Genomic DNA, 18382 nt, shown 5'->3' on the forward strand with positions numbered 1-18382 from the left:
TTATTAGTTGCCTGGCTTTGCTAGCTGTTTTGAACTACTGACAGGTAGCAATCATAGGGGGTACCAAGACATATAGTTGAAGAGAAGCGAATGCTAAAGGAACTTGCTGAAAATACTTCGCACCAACTGGTGCAAATACTCTCAAGCTGATTCAGAAAGAGTTGAAGAAAAAATAACATTCAGCCACTTTGGGGTTGCAGTCTTCTTTTGTATGCTTCTCCCTAAATACGGGAAGGTTTGTTCAAGTTTTGGCTAAAACACAATAGTTTTGTTTGTTACGTGACTGCTTTAGCAGTTTCCCTTACGTGAAAAATGTCCCATCCAAAGATCCACATTAAACGCGATGATGATTAGACTAACTACAGTAGTGTCACACTGGGTTGCTTTTGGCCCAAAAGGTTTTGTTTGGAACAATAATTTTCATACGACAATGTAAAACATATTTTTCAGTTTTCAATGTTTTGGTTTTCACAATCACGTCGTGAAAATCTAGCACAAAATTACCCACATTTTGGGACATACAAAAGTTCAGACGGATTCTAGCTTCTCTAAACCAATTTTTCCGGGAAAATATTTTTTATCTTCTTTTTGAAGGGGTGATCCTTCCAGAGTGGATAGGCTGCTAGATGACTAATCCTATTGGACAATACTTTCCTCGGAGTAGGAACGTGTCCACTATATATTGATATGTATTTAGGTCAGACCGATTGGTCTGGAACAAAACTCAATTTGATGCCTCAAGTGAGTCGATATTTTGGTATTCCAAACTTACGTGATAGAAGTAAAACGCTCTGCTAAAACGCAGCAAAATCTATCAGAGGTGTTATGTGACAGCAAACTGTCTGATAATTTGGTGCTATGGCATATAACTAACGTTTAGCTTTGATAAAGGGTGCCTATAAATAAAAATACTGTCAATTCGAAGAGTTAATTTTTGAGGCAAACATTTTTTATTTCCTTACTACCATACGTCTCTAGCAAACTAACCATATTGTAGGCGTTATAAATGCAGCACAAAAAATTGTTGGAAAGTTGTTTGCGCTTAAAATGTCAATCGACATATTTAGAGGTCACAAAAGTCATTCTGCCCGCATCATTATGTATCATCTGTGAGCAGTTTATAAAGTAAGTTATCTACACACAGCAAGGCCTTCAAAGGTGCTGGTATTATTATACGTCGAAATCATAAAACGAAATGGATTAAACACAATGCAAAGTTATAGATGATATTCCTTGTGGATCAACGTACACCTCGTTCCTGTGAAGCCACCATACGTTTTACATTTGATATTATTTTGTTAACACATGGCAATTTTGAGGCTAACGTGCAACTTGATCACAACCATTCTGTTTGGACGAAATGTCGCAAATGTCATAAAAATTAATTACATTTCTGGAAGGGTTTGAAATATTTGACAGATACCTAATCCAGCTAAAAGTCTAAAATCCACCTTATTTATGATAAAACCACTAAAGTTTTCAAACCACCCTAAATCTTAATAAAATGAGGTTAACTAAGTGGTACTAGTCAGGCGTCAGAAGAGCAACGACCTATAAGACCTAAAACATAGAAATATTTGTTATTCTTTTCTGCAACGAAAGAACGTTTAGTGGGTAATTTCATTACGTAAGCCATGAGGGCACTAAAATCATTCCACTTTCAAGCAATGGGGTTATAAACGAGGTATGTAAGTAATTTTGAAAACATTTCAACGGCTTCAAATTTTTAACAATTTTGGCGAAAAATTTGTATATCATTTTCACAGTCTACAGTGAATGTAATTTATCTCTTGCCGATATACACTCTATTCAATAACTGAGCAGTCTTAAGTGACATAATGACAAGAGCACCTTCTCATAAAACGGCAACTCGCGGCTTATTTCGATCTCATTACATTTAAATGCCTATCGCGCTGATGTAACAAACGTTAAATCAAGCGCCTACTATGACTGTATAAGCAATCATTAAATATATAGAACCCGGGCAACCAGTCTCCGCAAATTCAAGATATTTATCACAGATTACTGCAGAACCAATTTGCAGTCCCGAAAAATAATAGAAAATATAATGCTTGCGGCTGCAACCAGTCAACTGTTTTCACTTTTGCTTGATTTGTAGTAACTCTAATTCTGCTGCAAATAATGCAACCGACATTTTACTTTAGTTGTTTTAACTACAGACAAATCGTTATAGTATCCAACGTAAAATTACAACTGATAAGGTATAGACAGCGTAGAGTTTGCCAGCTTAACTCCTACAGGATAAATCCGCACCATTTTGTTCCACCATTGTTCCCCAATTCAAAATGTGTCATTAACTGCACTTTTGGCAGCTGAGAATATTTAAACAGTAATTATTTTATTAAAAGTCTTTAAAAAAGATGCACACATTATTCTTTGGTTCAAATTTACACGATTTTCAGTTCACCTTAAGGCTCCAATTTTACGAAGCAGTCGATGGAAGATCCAAATATCACAGATGTAGGCCTATCATCAGAACCAAAACAAAATATACGCAAATTTAAGGCTCATAACGCCTGACGAGTTTTATCTCTGAGCTCCTAAACACTGAGCTTTAGAAAAACAACCCAATGCAACCTTGCGCCCCGTTCAACTTGATTTTGGTTTTATGGAAACATGTATACACTACAGCTTCCATCATGCATATTGACCACTGCGATAAGCCAATATTAGAAAGCCGCTTAAGAACACGGTCGTTTCAAAAGAGGAATACAATAAAACACTACAGCAAATCTGCACAAAACCTTTTTCTCTCGTTTACGGTGTCTGTCGCAGGTGACAGTATTTCCATTTTTGACGGTGCCGTGATAAAGTTAGCTACTGCGGGCTTTTAGAAAATTATGGTAACATATAAATTTTGTCATATGCAGTGTATTCATGTCTACTGAAATGAACCAAACTTTTGTTTGTCTCACAACCCAATAATATGGAATCAAAAATGTGTATCAAACATTGTCAGGCGATAGAAGATATTAAAAAATAATCTGACATTACCAAAAGTGCTGTAAAACAATAGTTGCTCATTGCTTTCGGAAACCTTTGGTATCCATCGGTTGGTGTATTGCTGGGCAACGTTTCGTTTAGACATAAATCTTCGTTAGGCCAAGCGACTAGGTTACAAGATTGGTAAGGCTTAAGGCGGAGGGAGAAACAGAGGTTGGGGATGGAAATCCCAAGCCGACCATTGTGTTCAAAACTATCCTAGCACTAGTTTATCCACACAGACGGAGGGAAAGTGCAAATGACTCTCAAGAGGGATCATCAAGTGGACCGAACCAGAAGCACTAGACCCTAGACTAGACCTCAACCCACGTAGGTCCCCCTATCGGTCCAACACTTGATCACCCACCCTAACACACAAGAATCACTCGACCGAAACCCAGCGGAGATTTAGCTTTACTTAGCTGATTGGTTCTCCATCCGCCTTAAATCTCGACCAACCTCGTAACCTAGTCACTTGGCCTGACAAAGCGTTCGCGTCAAAAGCCGAAAGTTGCCCAGCAACGAATCTACCGATTGTAACCAGACCTTCAGAAAACGATAACTGCTCGATCGTTTTCAAGAATTTCCTAACATATTTGCTTATTTTATAATGTATTGCTTGTACTTAAAATAACTTCATCAGCTTCAGTACCAAGTGTGCTATGACAGTTACTGATTGCAGCAAGTCGCTTAGAAGTGAGAACCTGCTTGGATAATTACTCGACATAAAAGGGCCCTAAATAGCTTGTCTATTATGTAGCATCAAAATATTAGAAAAGGTATATTTTATCGCTCTTTCTAAATATGTTTCTTAAAATCAGATGTGAACAAAATTGGATTGTTAAATGTTACGATAAATATGCTGCAAGTATTAAAAGCGGGATCAAAATGACAATTCTTTCTCATTTTTCTGGATGGCTGGATACGTTAGAGGAGATTGTGCCTGTCCTTACTTTTATCAGAAAAGCTTATTAAATTCTCCTCTTACCTTCCCACCAGCATACCACCAAAATCTTAATAATAATAGCTTGTCCAAACTTCATGCCTTTGGTAAGAGAATGGCTACAGGAAATTTCCTAAGAATTGTAAATCTTTTGGAACAACAGTAAATATCCCCCATTTACGAGGAAATTAAACGTAATTGGCGTCACTTCTGGTATGAAAGGAGGATAAGTGATTTCAATGCAACACGAATTAGCTTGGAACCTGAAACAAGACAAAATGCATTCAAAGTTCTTTATTGGTTTGTTGCGTTCAGATAAAACCTAGCTGTGAAGCTTTCCGAGGAGATCCTCAGATTAGCCATTATTATGCGATGTGTCCTCGATCCACTATCAGATTCCATTGAGCTTCGGAAGCAACGCAGGCACATCACGTCATGGTAAGTTGCATTGAAAAATATTCATGTTTCATCGCTTCTATGTACTCCTGGAAGTTAACTTATCTAAAATTCCATTTGCCAGGATAACTTTTGTTGAGCAATTAACTGAAAATTAGCTTAAGAACTAAGTCCACTTACCGTTAACCACAAAAGCAGAATTGAAATGTGCAGCATCTGTTTGGCGTATCACCATTCACTATACCACCATTTCACAAATGCAAGTATTAGAAGCAGCATAGCCACGCTTTGTCGGTGCCATCAATTGAGATGAATTTTGAAAGCACCCTCGCGGATCGTGTCTCACTTTGCGACAGTCAATTCGCAACATTTTTGCCGCCGCTGTCTCAAACGGCCTAAATTGATATAAGCAGATCCTCACTAACAACCACTGCTATTTTTTCAACATTTTAGTGCAGAAATTTTTTGACGCGCAGTTATTCAATCTGATCGATATTTCATAAAATGTGCAGACTGTTTACAAGACAGGATTGCAGACAGTGATTGCGGAAATGCAATCACTCCAATAGGCTGTTGAGAATACCACACAGTACTTTAATGCCTGGTTCCATATAGTATCAAAAATATAACTCGTCTATATGCAAATAACAAGTAGATCTGTCAGTCATTTTCGAGTCCCCTCCTGAAAGGCCAAAGTTTACAAATTGCGCACATTTTGATGCCTTCACTGTCACTCTCTTTTGACGTAATTACAGACACGAGTGCCCAAGCTGTCTACTAAATCTGGTTTAAGCAATTTTTGCTGCGATTTGCACTCTTTTTCCAACTAAGTACTTTCTTGTATGTATCAAGCTTTGGTTAGACAGCTGTGTTGTAATCTGCTGGCGCACACTGTTCATTTCCGTATGAACAAAAAGGCTAGGTTTTTAGACCCAGAACGTGCCGGTGGAAGCCTCTGCGTGGCATACAACTGGCATAAATTAGTATCAAGTGAATAGGTAAAAGCGACTTGCTCTTCAAGATATTTTCACCCTTAAATACACGGAGGAATTACCGGAAAACTCACTAGTTTTCGAAGAATTCTGGACAGATTTTTGAAAATCAGTTAATTTTCCTTTGAACAAATCGTATGGTTAGCAGTAATGTTGTACATTTTAAAAGTAAAGTTTCAAATTCGAATAAGATTGCAATATAATGGGTACTGTCATGATCTGTCTTCTAGATAGGGAGATTCGCACTTTTGCTTACTGTGAAATAAATCAACGGAGCAAATTGATTAGAATTTGAAATTCGTCAGATTACTAAACAACAATTTCATATACATCTCAAGCAGAACTCTGCAATCTTTTATCGAATCTGAAACACTGATAGATTATAGTCAAGCTTTTTAAAAAACTGAACGGAAAGTTCAACCGCATTTGTTTTCCTCAACTTAAATCAGTCGACAAAATATCACAAAAATTTAATTTACTAAACTCATTTGAAATCATGCTCATTTCAAAATAAAACATAATTTATTTCTTTGCACTTTTCTTACGTATTTTTGGATGCGTTACTAAAACTTACACGCCTTAATTAAGCTGGAATTTAAGGATCTCGGATGGCGACGCGGCTTAGTCTCCCCTGAGCACATCATGCAATTGTGTCAGACCTAAGGATACTGAGAAACAAAATGACTTCCCAGCACTGCACTCTGACCAGAGTTTTCGTTGCCTCATCTTTGTTGCCTGTTGCACAATTACAAATTAGTGTTCCGACTAGTCAGTCCACATAATATATCCGTAATGTCCTTATCCCTTTGATCCATGGAATGGTGCAAAAAAGGGACCACCGATATCAGTGACCCTAAAGTCTGTTGTATCCGTCAATTAAAATTCATTATTAATCCCGCCAAATATAACTGCTATTGTGGACTTATGAGACAAAATATGGAGCTTATGCGTCTACGCCTACGTCTACCTAAAACAATTTAATGAAGCAATTTAGGATTCTGAAGTTTCATTGTGAGCAAAAGGCACCTGAAGTCGTATATACCTTGGTTCAGTATTACAGGCAGATGGAATTGTTTCCATTTATATGTACAAAATGCATAAAAATGATTTAACCAAAATATTCTTCTCTTTCCATTATTTCTTTCGATAAGAATCGAGTTGCTTTATTTGTTCTTGTGAAAAGGGCTATGAAGAATGCGATAACACTGCAGACAGTTCCAAATGAGAAGATTAAAACTAGGCATTCGAACCTTTTCTGATGCACGACAAAAATGAACTGGTCGAAATTTTACTTCGCAATCGAGAATACAATCAAGCTAAATGGTCGACTTAGCTTTGAACTTAGTGCCTGAGAAACATTGCAACAAGTGTGTTTACGTTGGAGAAGCTTAGTAGTGTGGTCTATTATCTCGAAAGTTATTCGGTTTCGTTTTCGTCTCGGTTGTTTTGGTCTTAGACCTTACACGACTTGCATCACATGCAGATTCACTATCTAGGTAGTTATCAGTTCTGCGTCATGGTTAGGCTATAACGCAAGTTTATTTGTGGGTGGTTGCAAGGATCGCTTTGTTGAACTCAAGCGTCGATATGTTTAAGTTCAGAATCGCCTGTTGTCACGCTGCTGATGGGAGTTGAAAATAGGGAGCACCACGTAGAGATTAGCCAGTTTTATGCATCGCAAACAACCTAACCTAGCGTGTTCATTAAGGCAAACGCGTATCGGAATGTGCAGGTGCCTTGGCGCTTAAACACAAACGCGTAAACAGAGGTTAGCAAGCACACCGGTAAACGGCGAAACAGAACAAATATGTTCATGAATTTATTTTCCATTTTGTCGCGTGACTTTTGCACCTACCAGGTTTTTCAGTAAATTATTCGTACTGAGGTTGAATTAAATAGTAAATGATATCGTGCAATTAGTGTATGCCGTATCACATCAGCCATTTTTTTTGCAATTCCAAATAACTCATTCAACTGCCGATTGGGCATCTTCATGCACAGAGAAGGAATATGCGACAGACTCGATGATGCGTTTCGATTTTAATAAGTGTGCGCTTTAATAATCTTAAAATTTAAACAGTATACGACTATAAAAAGCACAAAAGTAGAGACCAAGTGCGTTAATATGCCTCATAGCCCAGGCAGCGGAACGCCCTTCTGACAGTTAGGAGTTCGGTCGTTCATGTATATCCCCAGGTGTACCCCTTTGTCACTGCTTCAGGCTCTTATGGGGTTTTTCAATTTTTGTCACAAATTCGGCTTTACTTTTCCTGCATTACCCTTTTTGGAGTGTTGGGTAGGAGAACCGCTTCTAATCCTCCGTGAGATGGACTGCGTTTCGGCTAACATTGGTTTCATCAAGACAGCACACATGTGTCCAATCACCGCCCGCTAAAATTCGCTTCTCCATGTGAAATCTTTGATTGTATCTGTCCTGCTATTACGCAGTAACTTCTTGCACCCTGTGAGGAAATGCTAAGCTAAAGGCTCCCGGAAAGCTGTCGATGAAAGCAATCTGAAGCGTCTTTCTATAACGAAAATTTCGGAAGCTCAGGTAGCGTAGATGGTCGTTGGCTTGTTCGCTGAGCTTGGCAATTTGATTGCAAACGTTTCATCACCAATCGAGGTGATATCATCAGTGCGTTATTGGGGAGCGTGGTGGTGCGCAGCGGTGGGTTAGTAGTTGTTACAAGTTTTTGGAAACGTCGCCTGCTAAAACCCAAGCTATTCTCTACACTTTCAATATCAATCGCGGACAAACGCAAACGAACACGTGTAAAAATCAGCAATTTAAAATTTTGGCTTCAAGTTTACCTTTGAACGTTTTTGCAGGATATCGTGCAACCGCTTTGCGGTTCTTCTGTAGTTTTTCCCATGCCGTCGATTTCTTTTTCTGGTCAGCTTGTGAGGTGTACTGATTTCACGGTGGGAATGCATTATAGTTAGACTGAGTTTAGTAACCGGACCCTTTATCTTAGAACATGATCCACTGTTCAGTCAGTGACGAAGTCGAAAAGTAATGATACTCCTCGGCAGTTGCTGGCGTGCTAAATTAGCTGCCACGGCTGGAGTCTCTACAGATTTTCTACAAAGGTAGGAATCTGGTAGGATGTTGATTGCCGTAACATAGGTTTGTTGCAATTGAGACAAAACGGGAGATGTAACTCATGCCTAGTGATATGTCGGCAGACGGTCCAATGGTATTTCTGAAATCATTTGTTAAATGTGACAAAAATTTGCACGTGAACATATGTGGGTTTAATGATCACACATCATAGCAAACGTTTTAATTTGTCTTCATTCGAGGATGATCTTGCCAACATAACTACCATGCGATCGTTATTTCTTACACTCCTTTTATGCACTGCTACAGCTGGTTCTGGTATTCAACATCCAAACATCTTAAGTGACAAAAAAGCAATGCAGCAAATATTTTGATTGTAACTCACATCAGGTTGCTTACTCGACATATTAAGCATATCTCATCCCCGTTCTTTGGTATCAGGCGTTGCAACATTCAAGAGGCAAGTTAATTTGAAAAATCAATTAAAACTGTTTTTAAGAGTTTTCTCACATGACAGACGAACCAGCTATTTTGACTCAGGAGTTAGACACATTTTGCCAACTTTTGTTTTCATATCAAATTAAGATGTATAGATTCTGCTTGCCTTGCCAACAAAGCATCTTCTCTACAGCGTGTTAATTCCGAAGAGCACCCCTTTATTCAAATAGCTAATACAGTAAATCATCAACTGTGGGAACCCTCTGGCCAGTTTTATTCCACATGACTTAATATTTAGGCCATTGAAGGTTTGAATTTCGTCAATCTCTTCGCCTGTAACCTAGTAGAATACGCCAACAAAATTTCGGATACCCTTAGTTGAATCGCCTTCGTTTAAGTTTCGACTTGCGGATGGCGATCTGTAAGATCGCACGCGCACAATTGGCAGCCTGACGCTTTGCTCAGAGGGTTTGGGATAGATAGTCTGGATATTTCATTCGGAAGATGCAAAAGTAATTCTTGAGACGTTGTTAGGTGAACTTTACCGTAATAAAGCCAGGAAGTTTTTGAATCTTTGAAGTCAAACAGGGATTTGGAGTTTATTCTGCGCTTATACAATGCTTCTTAACTGAACCACATATAGTTTTAGTCCTCAACCATAGACTAGGTCTGCGTTATTTGATTAAGGCCACTACTCAATATCTGCACACTGAACGAGATTGTTACAGGATGAAATGTGGTTATTCTTCGTGGAGTAGGATATTGGGTACTATTCCGATATCCATTCCGGTTTGCCACGGTAGGTCGGTTATCCTCCGCAAAACGTATCAGGTAATGGTCTTTTCTAAGCTTTCAGCCACGTCCAAGGCCTTATCTAACATGGTGCATGAAAATTGTTCCAGTTTTAGATCTCATAAGCTGGTCGCTAATACGCTGAATTTCACATCGACTAGTTTGATATACTACTTGGCACACCTATCCGTAAAAATCGTCCTTGGCTAGTTTAGCAGATGAAATAGGTGCACACAAAGCACTTCAGTTCTGCTCGGTCGTCAAACATCCGTTTCGATCCGCTGCAGTTTTTGATGACAACAGCCACAGCAAGGTTATTCATAGGAAATCCCTCTCACTTATTCTCTAAAATCGTCTAACCTGCTGATGTAGGGCCCAGGAAAGTTATGGATATGTCAAATCTCGGTAAAACCTCTTAGAATAGACATTTGATAATTGTGGTGAAGTATACTAACATAAATCATTTTGCTATCGAAGAATTACGGAAAAAATCATCTTAGATTTGCATAAACTCAGAGTACACGGGAACGCTTAAATGCCCACGGTGGCCCATATCATTGAGGCGGACTGGAGCACACCTGCTATCCATGAAGCTTTGTCGCAACTGCCATTGCAAATCTACGCAAGGAATCACGTCCAAGTGACGGACCAACATTTCACAGAACTTATTTGCTTATTCAGAAGTGAGTGCAGCGGGCCAGAAAACATTAAATTGCTTAAAACTAGCAGTGTAAATCCTGCACATGGTTTATCGGAATTGTCGGCAACCAAAATCATTTTGGTGGGGAAACACAAATATCCGTGCGGGCATTGACATCATATTCTCACCATCTTAATGAGACAAATCAGTTTTTTTGATACCATGAAAGCACAAAACTACTGATAACCTCTGATGTACGCCTAAAAATCCGGGTTCAAATTCAGGCTCGTCATAATGAAAGTGCAAACTTCGATCTCAAGAATCAAACAATTTTACAATTGTTGCAAGAATCAGGTGGATGATTAAATTTAACTATGGTAACGATTACGCACATGGAATTTCCCTCCAAGTGTTCTCCTAATCCAAGAAACAACTTTTCAACCTTCATTCGCTTTCGGTAATATCATACTAAGCGTCAGGGAGACATTATTCACAATTCGAAAACCAAAGAACCAAATTTATCTCATGACGCAGCTACCCACAAATACAAAAGTATGTTGGCTGTGCTTTCATTAAATCATGACAGGAGACCCAATCTTCACTGATACAAAATAGCACAGGCCTCGTCACAAACAAATGATGCACTCCCTCCCTCCTTTGGAGAAGGCATCAAGCTCTTAACTTTAATCGTTTTGCCCACTCGGCCTCTTGTGTACATGAAATTTATAACTGACCAAATCCATCATGAATTTCTTTTCATACTGTGTAACTCCGGCCTCGTAAACGTAGAACTTTTTTTAATGCTTGCAGCCGCTTCCTGCATGTTGTGCCGGTCCAGCCAGCCACCTAGTCATACGACGAAGAAATGTCATTCAAATCATCTGTTCACAAAATTGTATTAATCAGTGATCTAACGCCTCAGACTTGGCAATCATTCTATTCGGCTGATTTCAACTACTGGTCACAATGGATAGTGTGTGTTAATGCTTCCTTATTTATTAAAAAACAAGTGCAGTTTTTTCGATGCTCGTCTAATAGACACTTAAAGTGCGGTTTCTGCAGTTAGAATTCCAAAGACCACAGTGCTACATTTTCTAGTGGTGCTTGCAAATTTCGGACTTGTGAGAAATTTTCGATGGTAACTCTATGGTTTTGTTGAGGAACTCGCCTTACACGCAGACCGCAACACAACATTCAGCGATTACCGTCATGATTATCTCAACAACGATTAAATTTGATATACTGGTCTTACACCCTTAATTTAGGCTTTGGAATTTTCAGCTCACTTTACACGGAATATCGATCACAGTCAAGCTTGAAATGAAGGATCTGTACATTCCTAATCAGCAAGTTCTCCACCGACTGCGTGAGAGCAGACGGACAATCCGTTTTCTGAAAAAGACTGGTGATCATGCAGAATGAACGAGTACATTTGACAGTAAGTCAGCAAAACCCCTTACAAAGTCTATCGTGGAGCATCGCTCTAAAAATGCAAGGTGGTAAAATGACCACCATGATATAACTGAGAGGAATAGGGCTTCTAAATATCTGTACATAACATGCCCATAGGAACAATTCGTTCCCTGAGGACAAAAATCTAGGTGACAGCTTCTCGGCTGTCACGTCCTACAGCCGTCATGTTTCCAGAAAAATTACAATTGACTGAATTTTTGATGAAATCGTTTTTGTCGGAAGCTTTCCCGTCAGTCCAAGACTATTAGTAGGCTTGCCTACCACACAAGTGAAATCGAAATGAAGTTCGCTGGCTTTAGGTTGGGTTTTATAACAAAAGGTATGTAAGCTATACAAGATAGAGAATAGTACTAGTGTCATTTGACGATCCAGTGAGGTCGATCTGAGTTGCAAACTAACCTGTTGGCATGGGCTATCATCTGGCCTACTGCTGCTGATTATCCCTGAAATGTATGCTGCACAGGTCACGCTTGCTACTCTCAGTATATCTTATGTCCATTTCAAGATGACAGCCAAAATGTGATTCACTAGCACCGCATTCACGCACTTGCACCTTAATTTTACAGGCAGTCAGAACGAACTATTTACTTATGGGCTTACATCAGGGAGTATAAAAATGCAAGGCAAAAAAATAAGGCCACAAAGTCGTTTTTGACTGTATCAACGTCAAGTCTGTTTTGGCATATCAGAATCGGTAAGCAAAAATAAACCAAGCCATCGTCTCCTTACAGGATTCTCACGGATATTGACAAAAGTACAGCCTACTTGGGTAAAAGTGTGTCTAGGTAATAGCACAAGATAAAGCTGAATCTAGGAATACGTACCGTGTCTGACGTCGGATTGTCAGAAATACACAGACGAAGTCTTGATGAGTTTAAATAAGCTATCATTCAAAACCCATGCCAGCAATTTGGGTTTTAGTTTTGGCTGCAACACAAACATCAAATATAATTGGGTCTGGCCTGCGAACAGCAGAAGATAACTGTAAAAAATGACTGCGGTCAGATAAACAAAGCGCCAAAGAATTCTGAATAAAACCTCATGTTGAGAGTTCTGTGGGGATTTACAATTACGTTTGATTCCATGATTCAGTGTAAGGACCTGTAGAGAATTCAAAAACGTAAGCTGAAAGTTAAAAGCGTGCATTTTGGTGCAAAATACTGCAAGCTGTAGCATTATTCTGCAACACGTAATGCGAGATTGTTGATGGCATTGTGGGAATTTGACTGTATTATCATGGCTTCCTTAAGGCTAGAATACTATCAAGACATTCATAGTTGTACTAAGGTACGAGTACATGGAATTTTTGCCCCAAAGCTACAACTCAAGACAGATGGCCTGCAGTTGGTCTGAAAAACCTCAGCAGTCCTTTCTGGGTGAGCTTATCTTCACAAGTTGTCCGACTACCAGAAGTCTGTCCATAAAACGACCTGGTGAAAGAGATTCCTTGGCTCTTGTCCAAGCATTTCATTCCTATTCACCTGTGATCACATTGGAAATCCTGAAAGGTAGTTTACAACACCACCAACATCTTGCACTAAGAACTAAAACTTTGCCTCACCGCTTATAAAATCTCTACACTAGACCAAACGCTCGGCTTGACCTAATGATTCAGTAGAATCGGCCAACAATGTGAGCTGGTTGGCCGTAATTTGCTGTTCACTCAGAGTGTGATGACACCACGATCACACATTTTATGAATTATCCCAACACAATCATATACTGACATGTACTGACATTTTTGCGGGCACGCTAAATCTCTTGCACTTTACAGCTTTTGCGTAGTCTTTGACGTACTGACTGATCGTGATTAAATGATTTTCTGCACAAAATAATTAGTGTGGTGTTTATTTCAGAGAAAATCCCCAAAAACCTGTAGCCGTCTGGACCTTTCATTCAACCGCATAATAGGTTCTCTCCTGGACTGTTCCACCGTTAGCCAGCCTGTGCAAAAATGCACAAGCGTACTGTTGAAAATCTCTAGATTGACTCAATAAATCTTACAGTTATTTTTCTGGGGACATTTTTAGAGTAAAGTAGTTTGTTATTTCATGCTAAAAATCTTAGCAGCAGTGTGAAAAATTTCAACGTTGCACTCAAGAGGAAACACAAAACTATTCTTGGTTCTCTTTTACTCCTAAACCATTTTTTGCAAACAGTTGTTTTGTAATAAGGCAGCTCAAATGGCAACTCATGAGAAAGACAGATATTTAGTTTTTAAGTCAAGCTCAGCTTGGTTTGTCTTAATAGTTTTAAAAATCTTCCAGTGCAAGCAAATGTTCCGGCAAAATACCGGCCTCGACAATACGTGCCTTAAAACGATGTCTGCTCATTTGATTGGAACAGGCGTCTGGTTGGGTAAACAGGAAAAAATGAACGTTCTGTTGCACATTTTATAAAACAGATTAAAGTTTTTCCGATGGATAACTTTTTGCTGCCAACGTTTCCTACAAAGATAAAAACGATACTTTTCCGTTATCTACAGCAAGCTTCTTAATTTAGTTGCGTGAGAAGGCTTAGGCGTCCAAAACCCCTCTGGTTGTATAAATAGTGTGAAAGAATAACCGCAGAATAAAAACTAACACAATAACACAATTCATTTGATCATTTTTTCAATCCACACCAACAGCAACCCCACCTGTTCATTGCCAAACTGACTAATCACTTCAAAGAGGGAGAACAACAGGCTGATGGAAAATTTGTATACAAAACTGAACCTACTACCCAAATGATAAAATTGATAAGACAAAATCATAGCGCACAGTACCTACACTTAGAGAAGCAACTTAGAATAGAAAGATTCTGCAGAATGGACGCAGGTTGAAAGGCCAATTTATTCGGATTTGAAAATTAGGCGACAAAACGAATACTTTTCACGTATTTCTTTGAAACCGTCATGATGGACCAACTCCAGCTTTCATTTCCTAATCCAAGATTATTACACCAGTTTGTAAGCCGTACAGAGGACGCTTCTAACTTTCTACTTTGTACAAATAATTAATATGGGATGATCAGTCTGTCTGTCGGTGAGTTTCAAAATTAAGCTCACGTATACTGAACTGTCTCGCTTGTTTATAGTCATTTACAATTCACCTCAATTGTATCCTCTGAATCGCTGGTTGCCGAAATATTCACCGAAATATTCAGAAAGCTTGAACCACAGTTGGGGAACAATATTTCGCATAACGGTGAGGGTTCATGAATCAAAGCCGAAGATCAAACCGGCATGCAACGGTGTCTCTAGTAACATGAAAACCTGATCCTACACTAAGGGAACTAAACGCTGACTCGCCGTCAAGTTGTACACACAAGTGCCGCTCATACTTTATGTGAGGTTCTTTTTTAGTTTGCGATATTACGTTAGGCAACCATTCCAAAAGAAAACATCAGTGAATCAAATCCACATTCACTGATGAAATTTTTTATACCTAAGAGTGAAATGTCGTCTGCTCATTTGGTCTCATGTCAAAAAGGGAAATCTCATACGGAGTTCGAATTTTCACAAAATTTTCCTGAAATACAAGAAGTTAACATGCCAGGAGTTTTACCGGTAATTGATGAATACTTCTACACTTAGCCTGATATGTGCGTTGTTTTCCTAGCGTAACCTCCACCTGTGATACAGACGACCATCATTTAGGGGTGCGTTTCCATGCACGGTTACCGGCTGAATAAAAAACGGAAAGAAACGGCTCACCAGAACTATTAGTCTTGAGTAGAAATGGACACTCCTAACGGCGATTTATAATAGAAGTGGATGAGAAAAGTGGTGGCGTCTAAACACATCAAGCTTGTTCTAGTCCGGTCCCTTGTTTGAAATGAACAGCCTAATCAGTAAGTTCACGACATTCACTCTAGTCTAAATATCTCACAAATAACGGAACTCAATTTCCAAACAGTCATAGGTTAATCATGTCGGAAAGATAATTTTTCAGCAGTTTGCTGAGTATTATTAACTGCTGACTTTGATAAGTGAAAACATCAGGCAGTAAACTAACACACCAAGACGGAAGAAACTATCCCGTTTGATATAAATGTGCTTTGAGAACTAAAGTTTTAGCACGAGTCTTTGTACCGCATATGACTGGTGGGGATTTTACTTATTGATAGACTGATTGATTCACATATCACGTAAGACTTTTGGTGAGTAGGATAATGTGTGTGTAACTTTCTTGATCATACAGATGATCTTGAGTACCGATATAAATGAAAAAAGTCATTTTATCCCCAAGATCTTGTACTGGTTCGCTAAGCGTTAGAAATTATGAATAAGTCAAGAGAACATAATTAATTCCTGTATTAAGTGCGGCGATCCCTTTAAAAAAACACCCAAAATCCCACACAAATGCAGCGAACAGTGACGACTGCGAAAGGATAATTTCTGTTCATTGTTGAGGAAGACTACCCGTTTCTCAAAAATTTCCATTTAGAATAAGAACAGAGAGGGCTTGACGAACATGTTTTCGGCAAGATCTTTTCAAGTCATACAGTTGTGAAGGTCAAGACAAAAGAATTTAACATATATGAATGAGCATAGTGTACATGAGAAGGAAATCCAGTGACAGACGATATTGGTTACCTATCAAATAACTAGTTCAGGTTACCAATAGGTTGAATTGAGCTTGTCAGTGCCCGTAGTGCACAGGGGGTATTTGTGGAGGCAGGTGAGTTGGACCATGGTAGGCACAATACACCAACAAATCGTTTTTGCCAACAAAGTTTTGCGTCGCGATGCCGTAGGGCGATGGCTTCAGCCACTGCGATTGTGCGTTGTCGTACAGATCTGGGTTGATTAGCCGGCGCATGTAGACAATGCGGAAACTTTGGCCAGGTATCACGTTGTGCACCGTATATGCTAGATGCTGTACGTCCGAGCTGGTTATCGTGCTCCTTGTTCCAGAAGCAAGCCAGGGTAGACTATGTTCTTTCATTCTTTGATCGAGTCGCTTGGTCGTGCGTCCGATGTATTCCGTTGCACAACAACAAAAGAATAAGTACACCAACACATTTCGGTCGTGGGCAGGTGCTCTATCTCTGAGATTAACGGAGCACAGACGATTGCGTTTAAATCAGTTTCAGAGTGCTTCGGCCGGGAAACCTTTGTTCCAACTAATAAAGAGTCATCTATTCAGTAGCAACCCCAGTATATGTCCCTTAAACGGCAGGCTAACGTAAACGAATTTTTCTTCCAATTATGTCGATAATGGTGTTTGCTTCTTTCCTGAACAAATATTTTATAGCAAACTTTTCGTGGAACCCGTTATCTCTCAGGACGTTGATGAGGGTTGAGATTTTTAGAGCGTCACCGGGATATATTTTCTTCCAACCGTTGGTTAGGCTGTGGGTCAACTTCCGTTTCTGCCTTGGTAAAACACGCATCTGCTGAATTTAATGTACTGTCCGGACCAAGTAGATTCTCGGTATACTAATCGTTTTAATGTACCCTCGTGAAGTCGTTCAGAGCCAACATCTAGGAAGTGGAAGAAGTTACCCGTTTTTTCTTCCGAGGTGAATTGGATGGTGGTGTAAGGCTCACTGAACTGTCGTTGAAGCAATTCAATCTCGGCTTCATTGTTCACAGCCGCGAAGATGTCGTCCACGTGTCGACAGTAGTGTTGCATATGCTCTATGCTGGCTTTTAAGGGACCATTCTCAAGTACACTCATGGAAATATCAGCTAGCACTGGGCCAAGTAATGAACTCACGGGACGCCATCAATGTGAAGATGGAGCATGATAATGAACAGTAGCTGCACATTCAATGTGCAGGAGCCCTCGCAATTCGTTAGCCGGAATTGTTGACCAGAAGTTGTTGGCTTCTATATAGTTACATAGGTGGTTATGCCTTATGGCAAACTCCCTCTCCAAAACAACTGGTGAGGAAGTTAAACCCACAGGGTCCACAACGTCCCGCTTATACGGCTTGCCCAACCACCAACCGCCCAGTGAGGCTGATCCTAAGTAGTCACAACTTATCCTATCACAAAATCGCACAGTGGCTCGTCAGAATAAGACGACAAACGTGTCAGTACAGTTTGCGAGATGCATTCCAATCCGTGGACGCAATAAAGGACCTAGAAATGAAAGATTCTTTTATGTGTTCAATAAACGTGACTTCATTTTTTACTAACGGTTGACATGGTAACTACTCATGTAACTTTTTTTCAAACTATGATTTCGTACTTGTGGATAGAGTCATCAGCGCTTGGATATACCAACCCTTGCTCTGTTTGCTGCAATACCATCAATTATTCACGCGTACTTGGTAAAAAGAGTGGGCCAAAGTGTGTTGTGTTCTGGTATAATTTCTCATAAGCTTAAGTCATCAGCCAATATACACAGGATTATATCTTATAAATTATCCACCTAATGTCTCTCATTTAAGCTGTGCCTGTGATTTCAAGCTGTTGGCTATAAACCTGAATACTGTCTAAAGGTTGCATGTGGACTTGGAAGAAAGTGGCTTTTATATCAAGTAAGAGGATATCAGGTGAATAGTCGCTGACAGATCCACACTTATGGCAACATTGCCACTATATGTTAAGGACAAAAGAACCTATTTCTTCGCATTACTAACCGTGCATTTGCTACTTGGCTTTAGGAGTTTCAAAGGCCGCTTGGATTCAGACTTGTATATATATA

The 18382-nt window shown here is 39.4% G+C and overlaps 1 protein-coding gene across 1 annotated transcript in view; it reads left to right on the forward strand.

The window, feature by feature from the left end:
- Positions 1-687: 687 nt before the first annotated feature.
- Positions 688-18382, forward strand: part of T265_07498 (hypothetical protein) — a gene marked incomplete at both ends in the record, with an annotated part of 23991 nt that continues 6296 nt past the window's right edge. Inside the window, one exon of the mRNA XM_009173035.1 lies at positions 688-741. Coding sequence (XP_009171299.1) covers positions 688-741 — 54 coding nt within the window. The remainder of the gene's footprint in view (positions 742-18382) is intronic.

The sequence above is a fragment of the Opisthorchis viverrini genome, assembly GCF_000715545.1.
Source record: "Opisthorchis viverrini unplaced genomic scaffold opera_v5_177, whole genome shotgun sequence".
Taxonomy (NCBI): domain Eukaryota; kingdom Metazoa; phylum Platyhelminthes; class Trematoda; order Opisthorchiida; family Opisthorchiidae; genus Opisthorchis; species Opisthorchis viverrini.